The 18,327-nt window shown below is 43.6% G+C and overlaps 1 protein-coding gene across 5 annotated transcripts in view; it reads right to left on the reverse strand.

Moving 5' to 3' along the window:
- The window catches only part of ATP2B3 (ATPase plasma membrane Ca2+ transporting 3), a 255,538-nt gene that overhangs the window by 45,695 nt on the left and 191,516 nt on the right, over nucleotides 1-18,327 (reverse strand). For all 5 annotated transcript variants that reach the window (XM_033921090.1, XM_033921115.1, XM_033921099.1 and 2 more), the window contains 3 exons: nucleotides 17,432-17,623; nucleotides 16,178-16,391; nucleotides 12,361-12,572 (listed from right to left, as the gene is read on the reverse strand). In XM_033921090.1, the coding sequence (XP_033776981.1) occupies nucleotides 12,361-12,572; nucleotides 16,178-16,391; nucleotides 17,432-17,623 (618 nt within the window). The remainder of the gene's footprint in view (nucleotides 1-12,360; nucleotides 12,573-16,177; nucleotides 16,392-17,431; nucleotides 17,624-18,327) is intronic.

Consider the following 18,327-nt stretch of genomic DNA (forward strand, 5'->3'; position numbering starts at 1 on the left):
CACGCATGTGCTGGTGTGACGCGATGACGTCACGCACATGCGCATGACATAACCACATGTGCGAATGCTGTCCCGATGTCGCTTTTTGCCAGAAGCTTTTCAAAACCCGGACACAGTGCTGGGTTTCGAAAAGCCATCCAGATCCCCGGACATGTCCTCAAAAGGAGAACATGTCCTGGGAAATCTGGAAGTCTGGTAACCTTAATTTAGACGTCATAATGAAAATGCCCCTCCATGCCTCTGCATGCTTTTCCTTCTTGTTATGCTTTCTGGCATACAGAACTTTGAGAATAATTTTGTGAGAGGGATCTACATCTGACCATCTGTGGGCAAAGTAACTCTCTGAACAGGATCTGAAAATCGCCAAATTTAGCACTTAGGAACAAAATGGAATGGGTTTTAACCATGCAGATCATGGAGACGCATTGGCTAAATTTTTTTAGAGCTGCTGGAAATTTTTTTAGAGCAGCTTCACTAACCATGATGGCTGTGAGATTTATTACAAAACTTGATAAGACAGAGAAGAGAGCCTGGGTTTTGGTTTAAGTACTGGTTTTTCAAGAAGCAACGTAAAAGATGGCAAGACGTAGAGGTGGAGGTTATTAGACCTTCACCTTAGCATGTGAGTGCTGGAGATATTTTTCTCCTTTCGCTGGTCCTTCACACTGAGACTCCCTCCTTTTTTCAATTATATTATTTATATGACATGATTGGTAGTCCAGTGCTCGAGACAGAAGTTAGTTACTTTGAAGGTCCATCAGACCTTTTTTTGCTGCTGTTTGTGGTTTCTTTTAAGACTTGGAGAGAGGCATCTACCCAAACTGGCCAAATTCGTACAGGGCAGACTGGAAGGAGCAACTAAGTCTTTATCTGACATCATTTAGACATTCATTTTCAAAACATTTAGACATACAAAGTCCCACAGTAACCTAAGGTACTTTGCATGTCTAAGTGCTTTGAAAATGAGCCCCTTATGTGATATGATGATTGATATCATATAACATAACATAACAACATAACAAATTCACTTATATACTGCAGTAACCTCTCAGTTTAACATGGTTAACAACAATTAAGAGACTATACAAGCACAGTGTATTTTAAACACATTCAAAATAATTTGTCAAATAGGTAGGTTTTTAGCTTTTTCCCAAAGGAAAGATAGGAGTTGGAGTTTATCAGGACAGAAAAGGGTTTATCCCTTGATCCAGCTTGAAAAGATAAAAATTCTATGGAAAAATTGTTTGTATATGCAACCTTTTACAGTAAGAAATGTAAATAATCTAAAATGCCGAGAAAAGCATTTTCTGTCAGTAAATTTAAAGTGATCAAAAATATAATCAGGTATAAGGCCAAACAATGTCTTGTAACAGGTACAACCTAACTTGAATAATATTCTTGCCTCAAGTGGGAGCCAGTGTAGCTTCCAATAGAATTTAGTTGCATGATCAAAGCTTTTCAAGTTGAAAATCAACCGAACAGCCGTGTTCTGAATGATCTGCAACCTTCTAATATTCTTTTTACTGGAGGCTACATAAATGATGTTACAATAATCCAGGGAACTCAAAACCAATGATTGTACCAGTAGTCTAAATGAGGAAGGATCAAAATATGCCCTAGTCAATCACAATTTCCATAGCATAAAATAAGTTTTCCTAACTAGTGCATTAATTTGAGCATCGAGTGATAGATTTTGGTCTAAATAAACCCCTAAAATTTTTATAACTGGCATAATACAGCATGTAATGCTGTTCAACTTTAAAGTGTTCTCTGTGATCTTATTGGAAGGTGAGGGAGAAAAGGATAATGATAGCACTATACTACTGTCTGCCTGACCAGGATGAAGGGACAGATGCTGAAATGTTATCAGAAATTAGGGAGGCTAACAAATTGGGTAACACAATATTAATGGGTGATTTCAACTACACTGATATAGACTGGGCAAATGTATCATCAGGGCATGCTAGGGAGATAAAATTCCTTGATGAAATCAAGGACTGCTTTATGGAGCATCTGGTTCAGGAACCAACGAAAGGTGAAGCAATTCTAGATCTAGTTCTTAGTGGAGCACATGAATTGGTGAGGGAGGTAATGGTGCTGCGGCTGCTTGATAACAGTGATCATAACATGATCAGATTTGATATAATCCCTAGAATAAGTTTACACAGGAACAGTGGCGTACCAAGGAGGTGCGGGAGGGGGGGCGGTCCATCCCAGGTGCAGCCTTAGGGGGTATGCACAGCCAGCCCGGTCCCTATCGCGGTCCCACCCTCCCAGCGAGAGCAGCAAACCTAACCTCCAGTAGCGTCGGCTTCTTCGCGGCTTTCTCCTCCCTCTGCCGCGTCACTGATGACATCATCAACAACGCTGCACCGGCAGGAGAAAGCCACGAAGCAACCGACGCTACTGGAGGGAGGTTTGCTGCTCTCGCTGGGAGGGTCGGAAAGGTTCACTTGGGGGGGTGAGAGATAGGAGGGTCAGCGGGGGTTCGGCTGGGAGGGGAGAGAAGCAGTCTGCCTCGGGTGCTCCAAGGCCTGGTGCCATTATCTTCTTTGGGCAGCAGCAACGTTTACAATTTGCTGCTGTTGCCGGCTTCAGGCCTTCCTCTCTGCCGGGTCCTGCCTACTTCCTGTTTTCATGAAGACAGGACCCGACAGAGAGGAAGGCCTGAAGCCGGCAACAGCAGTGAATTGTGAATGCTGCTGCTGCCCGAAGAAGTTCAGGACACCAGGCCTTGGGTGATAGAAGGAGGAAAGGGAGCAGAGGGGGAGATAATTGAGGAGAGTGTTGCTCTACTCAACTGGAGGGAATGAAAGGAGATGCCAGGGCTTAAAGGGAAGAAGAGATGCCAGGGCATGGAGGGAAGGAGGAAGGTATGCCAGATCAAGGGAAAAGGAAGGGGGAAAGGAAGGAGGAGATATCAGAGCATGGAGGGGGAGGGAGAGATGGAAGAAAAGGAAAGGAGAGAGATGCCGGGAATCAGGGAAGGGATGATGCCAGACTGTGAGATGGGAAGGAAAGAAAGGAGAAGAGAGAGATGCCAGAGCATAGGGGAGGGGGTGGTGACAGAGAGAGAAAAATGAGAGGTGACAGAGTTGAAATCAATCATGTACAAAGGAGAGAAGAGGCACGGGATAGATAGTTTATGGAAGGAGCATAGAAAGAGGGAAGATGCCATATGGAAGAGAGAGAGAGAGAGGGTGCACACTGGATAGAAAGAGCACAGAGGGCAGTGAATGAAAGGGGCGAGATAGAGGTGAACAGTAGATGGAAGGGGTAGAGAGAGGGAAACAGACACTGAATGGAAGTGTGAGGGAGAGGAAGGACAGCTGCTGAATGGAAGTGTGAGGGAAAGGGGGAGCAGATGCTGAAAGGAAGTGGGGAGGAGAAAGAAAAAAAGGCACATGCAGGATTGAGGGAAGAGGATAGAGTTACTTACTGGAAGGAGTGAGGGAAAGAGGTGGCAAGCTATAGGTAGACACAGTGAAAGAGAGAAATTGAGGACTGAATAGTAAAAAAGAATTTAGACAAAGGCAGAAAATAAATTGAGAAGGAAGACCAGGGAAGAACAGGAGGAAGGGAGCGGAGAGAAAGATGCCAGAGCAGGGGGGAAGGAGAGGAGACAGATACCAGACCAATGGGATGAAAGGAGAGATGGAAGGGGGAGGCATATAGTTTCTGGAAGGGGCATAGAAGGAGAGAAGATGCCATATAGGGGCAGAGAGATGGCAGACAGTGGATGGAAGGAAGAGAGTAACAAGAAGATGAGGAAAGCAGAAACCAGAGAAGACAAAGGTAGAACAAAAATTTTCTATTTATTTATTGCTTTAGGAGACATGTGTCACTGTTTCTGTGGTGTTGCATTGTATGCAGAGTCCGGCTTCTTGCTGGTTCAATTTAACCTTTGTCTATGTATTTCTATTTTATCCCCCCTTTTACAAAATTGTGGAGCGTTTTTTAGCGCCAGCCGTGGTGGTAGCAGCTCTGATGCTCAGAATTCTATGAGTGTCAGAGCTGTTACCACCGTGGCTAAAATCCACACTACAGTTTTGTAAAAGGGGGAGGGGTAAGTTTGTGATTACTTATTCCATATTAGACAAAGGTGTTTTCTGTGTTCTGTGTATTCGAAAGGCATGGTTTTCTGTTAGGATTGACTGCAGGATTGATCTGTATTAGTCTGGCTTGTTTAGTTTTACAATGGGTATATTGCTGTTGTACTTCTCACTGCAGTATGTAAGATGCTGCCTTTTCCTAGGTACTCATATGTGACGTGTGGCTTGTTACTAAAAATCATGTTTTTCGTACAGATGGGGGGGGGGGGTGCCAAAAAATGATGGGCCCCGGGTGTCACACATGCTAGGTACGCCACTGCACAGGAAATCCAATACAACAGCACTTAACTTTAAAAAAGAGACTATGATAACATGAGAAGAATGGTAAAAAAGAAACTTAAAGGTGCAACTTCAAAGGTCAAAAATATACATCAGTTGTGGATATTATTTAAAAATTCCATCCTGGAAGCCCAGAATAGATATATTTCATGTATTAAAAAAGGAGGAAAGAAGACCAAATGGCAGCCAGCGTGGTTAACGAGTGAGGTGAAGGAAGCTATTAGAGATAAAAGAGAATCCTTCAGAAAGTGGAAGGATCTGACCAAAAATAATTGTAAACAACACATGGAATGTCAAGTCAAATGCAAGGTGCTAATAAGGAAGTCGAAGAGAGCTCTTGAAAAGAAGATTGCGCTGGAAGCAAAAACACACAATAAAAACCTTTTTAGATATATTAAAAGCAAGAAGCCAGGAAGAGAATCAGTTAGACCGTTAGAAGACCGAGGGATAAAAGGGTATCTCAGGGAAGACAAGGACATAGTGGAGAGATTAAATGAATTCTTTACCTCGGGCTTCACTGAGGAAGATGAGGGGGAGATATCGTTGAACATAAGAACATAAGAATTTCTGCTGCTGGGTCAGACCAGTGGTCTATCGTGCCCAGCAGTACGTTCCCACGGCGGCCCTTAAGTCAAAGACTAGTGCCATAACTGAGTCTAGCCTTACCTGTAACACTGGATGATGTAATGGGTCAATTTGATAAATTGAACAGTAGCAAATCACCTGGACTGGACGGTATACATCCCAGAGTGCTAACACAATTGAAAAATGAACTTGCAGAGCTATTGTTAGTAATCTGTAATTTTTTCTTTAAAACCAGCATAGTGCTGGAAGGGTGGCCAATGTGACACCGATTTTTAGAAAGGGTTCCAGAGGTGATCTGGGAAATTATAGACCAGTGAGTTTGACATTGGTGCCGGGGAAAATGGTAGAGACTATAATAAAGAACAAAATGACAGAACATATACATAAGCATGGATTAATCAGAGCAAGCCAACATGGTTTTACTCAAATCTTGCCTCACCAATCTACTGCATTTCTTTGAAGGGGGTGAATGATTTCTTTGAGGGGGTGAATGAACATTTGGATAAAGGTGAACCGCTCATTATTGTGTATCTGGAATTTCAAAAGCCTTCGACAAGGTACCACACGAAAGACTGCTAAGGAAGCTATGGAACCATGGGGTGCAAGGGGTGGTCCACCAATGGATCAAAAACTGGCTGGCGGACAGGAAACAGAGGGTTGGAGTAAAGGGCAATTACTCGGATTGGAAATGGGTCACGAGCGGAGTTCCGCAGGGGTCGGTGCTGGGACCACTTCTGTTCAATATATTTATTAACGACCTGGAGGCGGGAACAAAATTTGAGGTTATTAAATTTGCGGATGACACTAAACTATACAGCAGGGTCAAAACCATGGAGGACTGCGAAGACCTCCAAAAAGATCTGACAGCGCTGGAAGAGTGGGCCAAAAAGTGGCAAATGAGCTTCAACATAGGGAAATGCAAGGTCATGTATGTTGGGAAGAAGAACCCGATGTTCACTTACAAGATGGGGGGATCACCGCTAGGGGTGAGCAATCTTGAAAGAGACCTGGGAGTGATGGTGGACACAACATTGAAGGCGTCGGCGCAGTGCGCCACAGCCTCAAGGAAAGCGAACAGAATGTTGGGTATCATTAAGAAAAGTATCACGACCAGGACGAAGGAAGTCATCCTGCCACTGTATCGTGCAATGGTGCGCCCACACCTGGAAGTACTGTGTCCAGTACTGGTCGCCGTACCTCAGAAGGATATGGCGGTACTTGAGAGAGTCCAGAGAAGAGCAACTAAGCTAATAAAGGGTATGGGGGACCTCTCATATACTGACAGACTGAAAAAGCTGGGGCTTTTCTCGCTGGAAAAGCGACGACCTTAGAGGAGACATGATAGAAACCTTCAAGATCAATGAAGGGCATAGAAAAAGTGGACATGGGACAGATTTTTCAAACTATGGGGAACCACAAGTACAAGGGAGCACTCGGAGAAATTGAGAGGGGAAAGGTTTAGAACAAATGCCAGGAAAGTTCATTTTTCACCCAGAGGGTGGTGGATACATGGAACGCGCTACCGGAGGATGTGATAAGCAGAAGCACGCTACAAGGCTTCAAAGAAGGTCTGGACAGGTACCTGGAGGACAAGGGATTGAGGGGTACAGATAAGAGTAGAGGTAAGGTTATAGGGATAGGATTAGAGGTAATTTGTAAAATTAGTCAGAGACCACTGTTCAGGCAGTGGGCCTGATGGGCCGCCGCGAGAGCAGACCGCTGGGCGAGATGGACCTCTGGTCTGACTCAGCGGAGGCAACTTCTTATGTTCTTATGTTGACAAAGTACCTCATGCAAGACTCCTGAGGAAATTAGAAAGTCATGGGATAGGAGGCAGTGTTATGTTGTGGATTAAGAACAGGTTAAATAGTCAATATTCTCAAGGGTCAAGGGTGAATGGTGGGGTTCTCCAGGGGCCTATGCTGAGACCACTGCTTTTTAACATATTTATAAATGAGCTGGAGATGGGAATAATTAGTGAGGTGATCAAATCTGCTGATGATACACAGTTATTCAAAGTTGTTAAATCACAAGAAGATTGTGAAAAATTGTAAGACGACTTCGGGAGACTGCATCAAAACAGCAGATGATGTTTAATATGAGCAAGTGCAAAGTGATGCATGTGGAAAGAGGAACTTGAACAATAGCTATGTGAAACAGGGTTCCACATTAGGAGTCAACGCTCAGGAAAAAGATCTGCCTGTCATCGTTGATGATACATTGATACCCTTTGCTCAGTGTGCAACGGTGGCTAAGAAAGAAAATAGAATCCTAGAAATTATTACAAAAGTAAAGGTAAACAAAAATGAGAATGTTATAATGGCATTGTATTGCTACACCTCAGAATAGAAGAGATACAGAGAAGGGCAACAAAAATAAAGGGGATGAGATGACTTCCCTATGAGGAAAGGCTAAAGCAGTCAGGGAAGCCTGGAGAACAGAGGGCTCAGGAGAGAAATGATAGAGATCTATAAAGTGCTGAGTGGAGTGGAAAAGTTAGATTGCTTGTTCACCCTTTCCAAAAATATTAGGATTAGGGGGAATGCAATGAAGCTACTAAGTCAGGGGTGTCCAATGTCGGTCCTCGAGGGCCCGCAATCCAGTTGGGTTTTCAGGATTTTCCCCAATGAATATGCATGAGGATCTATTAGCATACAATGAAAGCAGTGCATGCAAATAGACCTCATGTATATTCATTGGGGAAATCCTGAAAATCCGACTGGACTGCGGCCCTCGAGGACCGACATTGGACACCCCTGTACTAAGTAGTAAATTTAATACTAATTGGAGAAAATACTGTATTTCTTCACGCAATGTGTAATTAAAGTGTGGAATTTGTTTTATTTGTACAAAATTTAATATACCACTATTTGAGAAATATCATAGTGGTGTACACATTAAGAAGTACAGAGAAATAAAATACTTGAATAAAAACAAAACTTAAAATTATAATAAAAACAAATAAGAGAGGGGAATGAATAGGAAAACAATCTTAATCCAAAGACAATGAATAACAGAACACATAAGGTAAGAGGAAAAAATGTATAAAAGAATAAGATGAGAAAAGAAAAAAAAAAAATTGTGGTAAAAGCAGTTAGCTTAGCAAGGTTAAAAAAAGTTGGATAATTTCCTAAAAGAAAAGTCCTTAAGCCATTATTAGGATAAGCAGGAAAATACTTTTAAAACCAATGGGAGGAAATATTTTTTCACTCAGAGAATAGTTAAGCTCTGAAACACATTGCCAGAGGTTGTGGTGGGAGCGGATTGTGTGGCTGGTTTTAAAAAAGGTTTGGACAATTTCCTGGAGGAAAAGTCCATAGTCTGTTATTGAAAAAGACATGGGGCAAGCTACTGCTTGCCCTGGATTGGTAGCATGAAATATTGCTACTCTTTGAGTTTTGGCCAGGTACTAGTGACCTGGATTGGCCACAGTAGAGAACGGGCTACTAGCTTGATGGTACCTTTGGTCTGACCAGTAAGGCTATTCTTATGCTCTTTTGTTCAGGAAATTTAAATTTAAGTTAAATTAAATTAAGCATAGGTAATATATCAAACGAAAAGGGGGCACAGAGATACATCAGCAGCTGGCTAAAGAAGTTAAATTAACTTAACAGCATGCAGAGATTTCTTGCTCTCCAGCTGTTTGGAGTAGAAGAAGGACAAGTTCAGTTTTAAATGGGAAACTCTACCTTTGGTTTCAAGTGATGAACCTGCATTCCTTTGAATTCAAAGCTTTAGCAAATATACATGTAGAAAGTGCATCCTATCTCCTCACTTTCTTGCCATAGTGCTAGGGGCAATTTTCAGTGGGTCCTTCTCCACCAGCTATTCAACGAAATCAGACAAGTGGGTGATAGTATTTGATGGCAATGGTAGGGATTTCTTTCAGAGCTCAGAAAAACCTGCAGCTGCTACTGCGACAATCCCCTAAGTTTGTTTTTCTCTGAACTTCACCCAGACACAAATTTTGCTCTTTTAAAAAAATTGTTTCCTTTCCTCTGCTGAAAAGACTTCTTTCTCTCATTTTGGGTTCTTTTTTCTCCCTACAAATTCACTTTGTCGTCCCCCCCCCAGAAAATAGTTTGGGTACTCTATCCTAGCAACGGAGTCTGACCTAATACAGTAGCTGCTTATTTGACATGGTTGAAAACTTCCAAAAGATGCCTCTGTGGTAGGAAGATGGCCATTAGGGGAAAATAAATTCAATTCATTTGACTCCTTTTTCTCAAATTTTGGACAAAATCCCCCCCCCCCCCCCCGATTCTGGTAAAGGACATTCAAATTGGCACTCGGTCCTGAGATCTGAGCATAAACTAGTTAATGAGCTGTTAACAATCTGTTATTGGCTTTAATTTGGTATCTGCCTATGTGCTATTCAATAACACTCTTTACCCAAAGTGTTTCTTGAGTGTGTATATGTGAATGTTGGATATGTATAGATGAGTGGCGTAGCCATGAAGGGGCCTTGGGGACTTGGGCTCTTCCACACACACACTTTCGGCTCAGGCCCCCTCCCTCAGTACCCTGGCTCCCGTTAAAAACTTCTAGCACAGCTTGATAAAAGGGTCCCTTAACCAGCTAAGTGGATATTCAGCACTGGCTGGTTAAGATAATAGCAGGCAAAGATAGGTCTGCTATTTAGGTGGCCTGATGTGTTTGCTCAACTTAGCCAGCTGGTGCTTAAATATTTGCGATGTAGCTGGCTAGCCACTAATCACGAATCTTTAGTGAAGATAGCTTGCTATCTCACACTGAATATTAGCAGTTAGATGGCAAAACCCAATTTAACTGGCCAGGAGCTGTTCCTAGTCATTTAAACTGCGCTGAATATCAGGAGGATAATGTTTCTTTATTACTCACGGCGGCCTGCAATAAAAATTGCTGACTGTCACAAGCTTACTATCAGCCTCTTTAAGATTGGGTGTGTATACTCTACATGACTTGCTATTGCACTTGAGGACTAAGGAAAGGCAGATCATTAAGTCCAGTAAACACACTGAGGGGAGTTATTCTAGAAAACTCCCATGTGGGAATATTTATGCACTTCCCCCTCCCCATTCGCTGTTCCTGCACTCGCGGTTTCATATAATCGCAATTTTTTCTGGGGAGGGGGAAAATAAAAAAAACAGTCTTAATGTAAAAAAAATCCATCTTTTTTTCCTCCCTGCCGCCTTCCCGGCATTACCTGGTGGTCTAGAGGGCTTTCGGAGGCAGGAGCGATCTTCCTACGCTCCTGGCCCCGTGCCAGATCGCCATGAGGAAATGGCTGCTGGGAGTTCCCATAGTCTCTCAAGACTACGTCGGGAACTCCCTACAGCATTTTCCTGATGGCGATCTGCACGGGGCAGGAGCGTAGGAAGATTGCTCCTGCCCCGAAAGCCCTCTAGACCACCAGGTAAGGTCGGGAAGGTGGCAGGGAGGTGGGGGTGGGTCAGAGCCGGATAATCGCGGTTTTTCGGCATTCGCAGTCCGGCTCTGCCCGTATCCTCCGCGAATGACGAGGGAGAAGTGTATATGCAAATATCAGAAAGTCACTGGAAAAGTTGGGATAACTTAAATTATAGTTTCTGGTGGGAATCCCTATGCCAGATTTATAAGTTTGAAAATATTAATTCTTTACAGTTAGGACATCATAGTAAATTTAAGGAAATTTGGGGCCTGTTAACAAAATATTGTAAGATATGAATATGAACTATTATCATTATTATTACTACTATTATTTCCCTTTGTTGCATGAGTGAACATTATACATATCCAGGTGGGAGGGGGGTGTGTGTTAGAGTGGGAAGGGGGGATAAACAATTTTATATTTTATTGTTGGAATAGAGTGCAATGTGGTAAGTTACTTGAATGTTCATGTGTTTGCACTTTGTATTTGATATAAAAAATAAATAAAGAATTTTTAAAAAAGTCACTATTTACATGTGGAGAATACATCTCGCAGGGCATGGTTTGCTGAGAGAAAATCTACTCGTGTATCCCCATTTCACAAAGGGTGCAGACTCTTTTTTGGGGAAAAGTTTCCTGTTAGGTTATACACCAGCTCAGAGGCATGCATAGAATTTGAAAAAAATGTTTGTTTTGGCCAGACCTTTACATGAGGAATTATCCTCCTTCATCCCTCACTGTTAAGTTCTACCTCCAGAATGATGAAAACTACAACTTGGGGCCTTACTACTTAATTAGCGCCATTTACATATCTCGGTTTGTAAAATTGGATGCTATACGTAGAAGTGGTGCCATTGGCACAAAGAAAGTGCAAAATCAACACTTCCACGTGGAATCGACGAGTTTGTACCACCTATTGTTTCCATTTGTATATTTGTAAAATGGCTGTTTCTGCATGCCAGAAAATATACGTTCATTTCAATAGGTCCTTTTAGGTATTTTACAAAAGACTCTGCATTCGAATGCAGAGTCTTTGGTAGAATGTCACCAGAACCAAACACATCTTGACCTGAATTATTTGGTAACTCAAAGGTGTCACTTTCATTGTTAATTCTGCCAGTACTCAATAAGCCCAACTCCTCAACTCAAGTTGAATGATGTGGCGTGAACTCTGGTACTCCATCAGCCCACTAAATGTAGATATATGACGCTGTAGGACAAGGCAAGATGAGCAGCATTTTCCACCTATAACCACCCTGCTCCAGTGACGCATAATGGTGTGTGTGTGAGAGAGAGAGAGGCTGATCTCACCTGGCCCCAGAGGAGTTCCCCGAAGCCCACAAACAGACACCACAACCACTGCTCTGTGTTGAGAGGTGCACAGCTGATAGGGCCTTTTCCTCCAAACTGCACAATCAAAATCTGCCAGAGAGAGAAAAGGAAATATAGAATAAAGGCACAGCGAACAGGATAGCAGAGAGCGGTCTAGAGATGGAAAGAAGCCTGCCATACACTGCAGACACCTCCCAGTTATTGCATAGAATGTGCTAGCATGAAAATGCTGGCAGGACCTAGTCTCTCAACCCAGCATACTACTTAGCAGAGGACATGGGTTAAATTCCCATGTTGGTTCTTCCATTCCCTATGTAGGCCAATTCTGTGGACAGTGCATGACAGGGAGGAGACCATTGCTGCAGTGACTGGACAAAGTGAGTTGACTGGTGCTAAAACATAAGAAAACAAATCTCGCACCAGCAGAGCCCAACAGAGGCTGGTTCTGATTGAAGTAGAAACCTAAAAGAAGCAAGAGAAAATTGCTGGACCAAAACAAAAAGAAAGAGTAGACTGTCATGGCTGTAGGACTAAGCAACAAGATGGCAACCTTCATACCATCTTACCAAATGGCAAGACAAGCTCCAATATCAATCCTGCAGCGATGGAGCTGGACCTAGAGGCCCCCCACACATGCATGTCTTCCTTCAGTGCTTGATCTCACCTGCACCCCGAAAGTGCCCAGCACAATGCTGTAAAAGATGGGATTGCTGAAGATACCGTCAAAGACATTCCTCTCGCCATGGATTTTACGGGCATTGATTTCGTTGAATAGCTGCATCATGACAAAGGTGTTGAAGATGATGGTGTAGTGCTCAGAGGGTGGTGAGTGCAAGGGGGAGTTACGCCCATTGTCGATGTTGAAGCATCTCTCTCCTAGGGGGAGGGCCAGGGAAGGAAAAAGTACAAAATTTGGGATGAAAGCAAAGAGCAAGCCTCAAAGGTACTCCTTCCACTCCAAGCCCTCCATCATGTTGCTTAAATACCATCTCTCTAATTCTATAACAGTGTGCCTAAAGTCAGGTGCGATTTGTGTATGTATGTTATAGAAATGCTAAGACTTAAATGTGTATACTGCATAATTGTGTGCGTAAGAGATGGAACGCTATTCTATAATTTACGCGCAAAAGTTGCTCAGCTCGTTAAGTGCAAGGAGCATACACATGGGTAGAGCTCCCTGTTATTCATGCAACTTACAGAATTCTCTAAGTTAGGTGCTAAAGTGCCACATTTAGGTGTGAACAGTTAAGCCTGCCATAGAGCTGGTGTCACTCTGCACCCACAATTACGTGTGCAATAACAGCTTACACTAGTATTTGATAACAGGATCTTGGTGAACAGATGTTACTACAGAACTGGCATCCAGTTATAGAAGTTCCCCTTATATCAAGCCAACAAAGAAATGTAGAATACGGTGGCAGATAGAGATGGTCCATCTGGTCTACCCATAATCCTACTACAAGAGTCTGCCAAGAATCCTCTGCCTCATGCATATTGATATCTACTGCGTGAGCAGGTACCATTAGGCCCTTAGCAACTGTTAGTGCTGCCCGATTCAGGAAAAAAAATTTTGATTCGAATTGCTTTTCTTGCTCAATCGGGTGTTTACTTTGTATTTGCACAACACACAAGATAACTTATGTCAGCTAAATGAACTACATCAAAAACCTACTCTGAGAAAATAACTTAGACACTAGGGAGAGTAGGCTTCACCTAAATTAAGCAATCCTTAGGTGAAGCCTACTCTCCCTAGTGTCTAAGTTATTTTGTCAGAGTGAGTTTATTTTGTAGCCTTTCTACCCACCCCACTTTCCTTTTCCCTCTCTAACCCCATTTTGGCACTATGGTGTAAAAAAGCCTTTTCCTCTCTCTGTTAGGTCCTAGCTCACACTCACTGTCTAACACCAGCTCTGGCAGGATACATATTTCAAACCTGACAAAATAGAAAATTATTTTTTTTCTACCTTCCACTGTCATAACCAATATTTGTTTCTTTCCCACTGTCTACCATCTCTCTTTCTTTCTCTCCATGCACCATCTCTCCCCTGTTCTCCACCTATGTCCAACATTTCTCCCTCTCTTCTCCATGCATGTCTCCCTCCCCTTCACCATATGCAACATTTCTCCCTCTCACCCCGTTCCACCTCTTCTCGCCTTTCCTCTCCTCCACCCCAATTCTTCCTCTCTTCCCCCATGTGCAGCATCTTTCCTCCCCTCCCATCCCCCTGAGCAGCAGCTTTTCTCCCCACCCTCCCATCCCCCTGTGCAGCAGCATCCCACCGACTCTCCCACCATGAGATCTGAAATACCTCCGAGGTTCTCCTAAAGCAGCAACAGCAGCGGCGGCGGTGGATGGTCAGCAGCTGCATCACTCTGAACGGACTACTTGCTGCCTGCCCCACTAGGGCTTCCCTCTGCCGCATCTGATCTAATCTAAGCCTTAGATTTATATCATCTCCTGAAGTAGGGGCTCGACTCGGTTTACATAAGACTTCAATAAACAGGGACTCAGTTTAACTAATGTGAATTACTAAACAAAAGACAATTAACACTCCTTAGTACAATTTCCCAAAAACTGTTGCGATAGCATTGTTTTCATCGATTTATGAAAAATCTGGAGAGAGAAAAGAGTTCTAATATAACTAGGACACAGCAGAGGGAAGGCCCGGCAGGGCAGGCCGTAAGCAGCCCATTCAGAGCGATGCTGCTGCTGACCTCCACCACTACTGCTTTAGGAGGCCTGGCTCGAAGGTATGTCAGGTCTCACGGGGGGGGGGGGAAGGGGTTGGTCGCTGAATCGGTGAGTCTGATTTTTTCAGACAACAAATCGATTCACTGAAGTGAATTGGTGAATCGATTCGAATCTGTGAATTGGGCAGCACTAGCGACTGTACCATTTGTGACTATTGAATAGTGCCCACCACATCTTGCCTCAGATCAATAGAGGTGAATATTACAGAGAATGGACCGATCTGTGCACGTTCCATTTCATTCACTTATCTACTCTCTCTGAAACTTCTGATGCTTGCTGCAGCTGAAATCAGAATGCTGAGTTAGAGGAGACCTTCGGGCTGACGTAGGGCGGCTCTGCTTAGGGTGTGACACAGTGGACCCAAGTTCTGATCCTCATAAGTCTCTTTCCAGGATAACCAGAAATATGATCATCAATCCATTTCTTAGGCCAAATAGCTGCAGCTACAGTATATTTTAGGAACGCTCGCTGGAGATATCCTAACACCCATTACATTCAAATCTTATGAGGCTCAAAGATGGAGGGGGGGGATCTCTATTCTTATATATGGGACAGATAGGGAAAATACTTAAGAGTGCCTGATTACTATCCAATGTATTGTAAACTGCTTTGGGTAAATCTCTTCATGAAAAAGAAGTTAATAAATCCTAATAAATAAAAAATAATTCCTCCTACTATTTCTATTGCTAGTACTATTACTTCTCCAGGATCAAGTGCGGATTAGTTTCCATCTGCATTCAGATGTAAATGCTGGAGTTAACACCAAAAGTTTTATTCACACATGTCTCTAATCTAGCAATAGGCATTGTTGGAATAATTTACCCAGGAGAGAAACTCCCATTCCTGGCAGGATTAGTAAATCCCAGATTATTGAGGAACTTGCTTTCCGATCTCTTTATAGTGTGGCCTAGTGGTTAGAGCTATAGTCTCAGCACTCTGAGGTTGTGGGTTCAAACACCGCACTGATCCCTGTGACCCCTGGGCAAGCCACTTGATCCCCCACTGCCCCAGGTACATTAGATAGACTGTGAGGCCGCCAGGACAGATAAGGAAAATGCTTGAGTACCTGATTTGTAACCCGTTCTGAGCTCCTTTGGGAGGATGGGCTAAAAAATTGAATGAATAAGTAAACACATACAACAGCGATCTGGAGTGCCTATACATTCACTACTGGGTTAGAGATGTGAGGGAAAATAGCAATATGACAGAACTTCTCAAACTGCGGGTCATGACCACAAAAGTCACATTTGAAGTCACAACCTGTGTGGGCTCTCCAGAGGTGCACCATATTCTGTACCTCCCGGAGGGAGAGGGATCACACAGTTTTGTTTTGGCCTTCACCATGGGGTTATGGGCCACAAAAAGACCTGAGGCATTGGCATATAAAAATCAAACGTGGATGATCCCCATTCTTCACAGTATACCATAGCATTAAAAGGGAAAGGTGATGGGTATTACTATACCGCCTCTCTGTGGTTACAATCAAAGCATTTACATATTAATATACAGGTACTTTTTTTGTACCTGGGCAAAGACTTGCCAAGAGTCACAAGGAGCTGCAGTGGGATTCAAACCCAGTTCCCCAGGTTTTCAAGCCACTGCACTAACCACTAGGCTACTCCTCCACTCTCTAAATAATCAGACCAAGGAGATAGCAGTAGACGTAGCTTAACCCACGTGCACCCAGAATCACCCTGCACATTTGAATGTTCCCCTTGTCTACACTTACCAACAAAGAGCAGCGTGAAAATGATGGTGAGCTGGTAGACAGCATGGCCCAGGATGTTCTTCATCATGGTGCGTGAGATGAGGGGCTTATTGCGCCCATAGGGCTTGCGCAGTAGGAGGGACTCCGTTGGGGGCTCTGTTGCCAGGGCCAGGGAAGCAAAGGTGTCCATGATCAGGTTCACCCACAGCATCTGGACCGCTTTCAGAGGGGAGTCCTGCCGGATGGGTAGGTTGGAGGAGGGGGGAATAAAAGGGAGGGTGGATTAAGCCAACAGGCATTCCACTACTACTACTACTACTATTAATTAAGTCAAACCTTGGCTTGCGAGTCACTAGGTTTGAACACTCGAGAAAACTTTAACTCGCAAACCGAGCATTGACTCAATAAGCGAGCTATCACCACCCCACCCTGGGAACCGGCTTCGCTTCTCTCCCGAGGCCACTGGCGCTGCTCCCTTCCTTCGTGACCGAGATCAGTTCTGCTGTCCACCTCCTCCCCCCACTGACAGGCCCTGTGCTTATCATACATGCGCCGGTGCTGAAAGTGCCTGCCGCTGGTTCTATGCTGGGCTGCTGTGGGGCCTTGAGCATCTGCCTGCTGGCTCTCACCCTCTCTGAGATTCTCATGGACCCTACAGCAGCCCAACATAGAACCAGCGGCAGGCACTTTCAGTACCGGGGCATGTAATGGTAAGCACAAGGCTGGTCAGTGAGGGGAGGAGGTGGACAGCAGCACTGATCTCGGTTGTGAAGGGAGGGAGCAGCGCCGGTGGCCTCGGGGGAGAAAGGATTTGCAGTGGAAGCAAGCAGCGCCAGTGGCCTTGGTGGGGGAGGGGGGATAAGGGGGGGAGGGAGCAAAGAGGAGGATAGCAGTGGGGAGAAGTGTTGGACCACAAGAAGACAGAAGAAGGGATATGGGTTGGGTTGGGTTGGGAGGGAGGGAGGGAGGGAGAAGAGATGTATTAAGTCAGTGAAATGAATCATCTGAATTGCCATTATTTTCTATGGGGAACTTTGCTTTGATATACAAGCACTTTGGATTACGAGCATACTTCTGGAATAAATTATGCTCGCAAACCAAGGTACCACTGTATATTCTTATCCGCCACGAATTCATAAGGGCTTTGGCAGAATATAAGTTAGAATGTAATGTAATATTATGAACAGCTATCTGAATGCTAATGGGGAGCTCACTATCTTGGAGTTTGGCATACTTCATATCCCATTCCCCTTCCCTTCTACTTGTGGCGCTGACCTGAGTGATGCAGGCTCCAGTGAACGCCACGATCACAGCCACCACGTTGACAGTCAGTTGGAACTGCAGGAACTTTGAAATGCTGTCATAAACGTTTCGTCCCCACATGACCGCTTTGACAATACTGGAGAAGTTGTCATCTGTCAGGATGATATCAGAAGCTTCCTTGGCCACATCGGTGCCTGCCAGCCCCTGGAAGAAGACATAAGCTGCTATGTGATGTCATTTTTCTTTAAAACAGGTGCACTGTTGCCATTGGCCTAGCTGCTGTATGATGTCATTTTTCTTTATAATAGGTGTACTGTTGTCATTGGACTAGCTGCTTTATGATGTCATTTTTCTCTATAACAGGTACTTTGCTGCTGTTGACCTAGCTGTTTTGTGATGTCATTTTCTTATAATAACATCACAAAGCAACTTTCTTGTCAATGACCTAACTACTAACTACATAAAAGCTGTCCTTAGTTTTTATGAAAACTGCTTTGCTTTTACGTGGTACTTTTAAACATATTTATAAATGGTCTGGAAATGGGCATGATAAGCTAGATGATCAGATTTGCAAGCAACACAAAACTATTCCAAATTGTTAAATTGCATGCAAACTGTGAGATATTGCGAGGAGGACCTTAAAAGACTTGACATCCAAATGGAAGATGAAATTTAATATGGACAAGAGAACAAGATGCATATAAAGAATTAACCCAAATTATAGCTACATGATGCTAGGTTCCACATTAAGATCCCCACCCAAGAAAAAGATTTAGGTGTCATTGTGAACAATATATTAAAATCTCATGCAAAAGCCCAAAAAGGAAACCGAATGTTAGAGAATAAATGTTAGGAAATGTTAGGAATAAATGTCAGGAAAGAAATAGAGAATAAAAACATAAAATTTC

Source organism: Geotrypetes seraphini, chromosome 1, assembly GCF_902459505.1.
Source record: "Geotrypetes seraphini chromosome 1, aGeoSer1.1, whole genome shotgun sequence".
In the NCBI taxonomy this organism is placed as follows: Eukaryota; Metazoa; Chordata; class Amphibia; order Gymnophiona; family Dermophiidae; genus Geotrypetes; species Geotrypetes seraphini.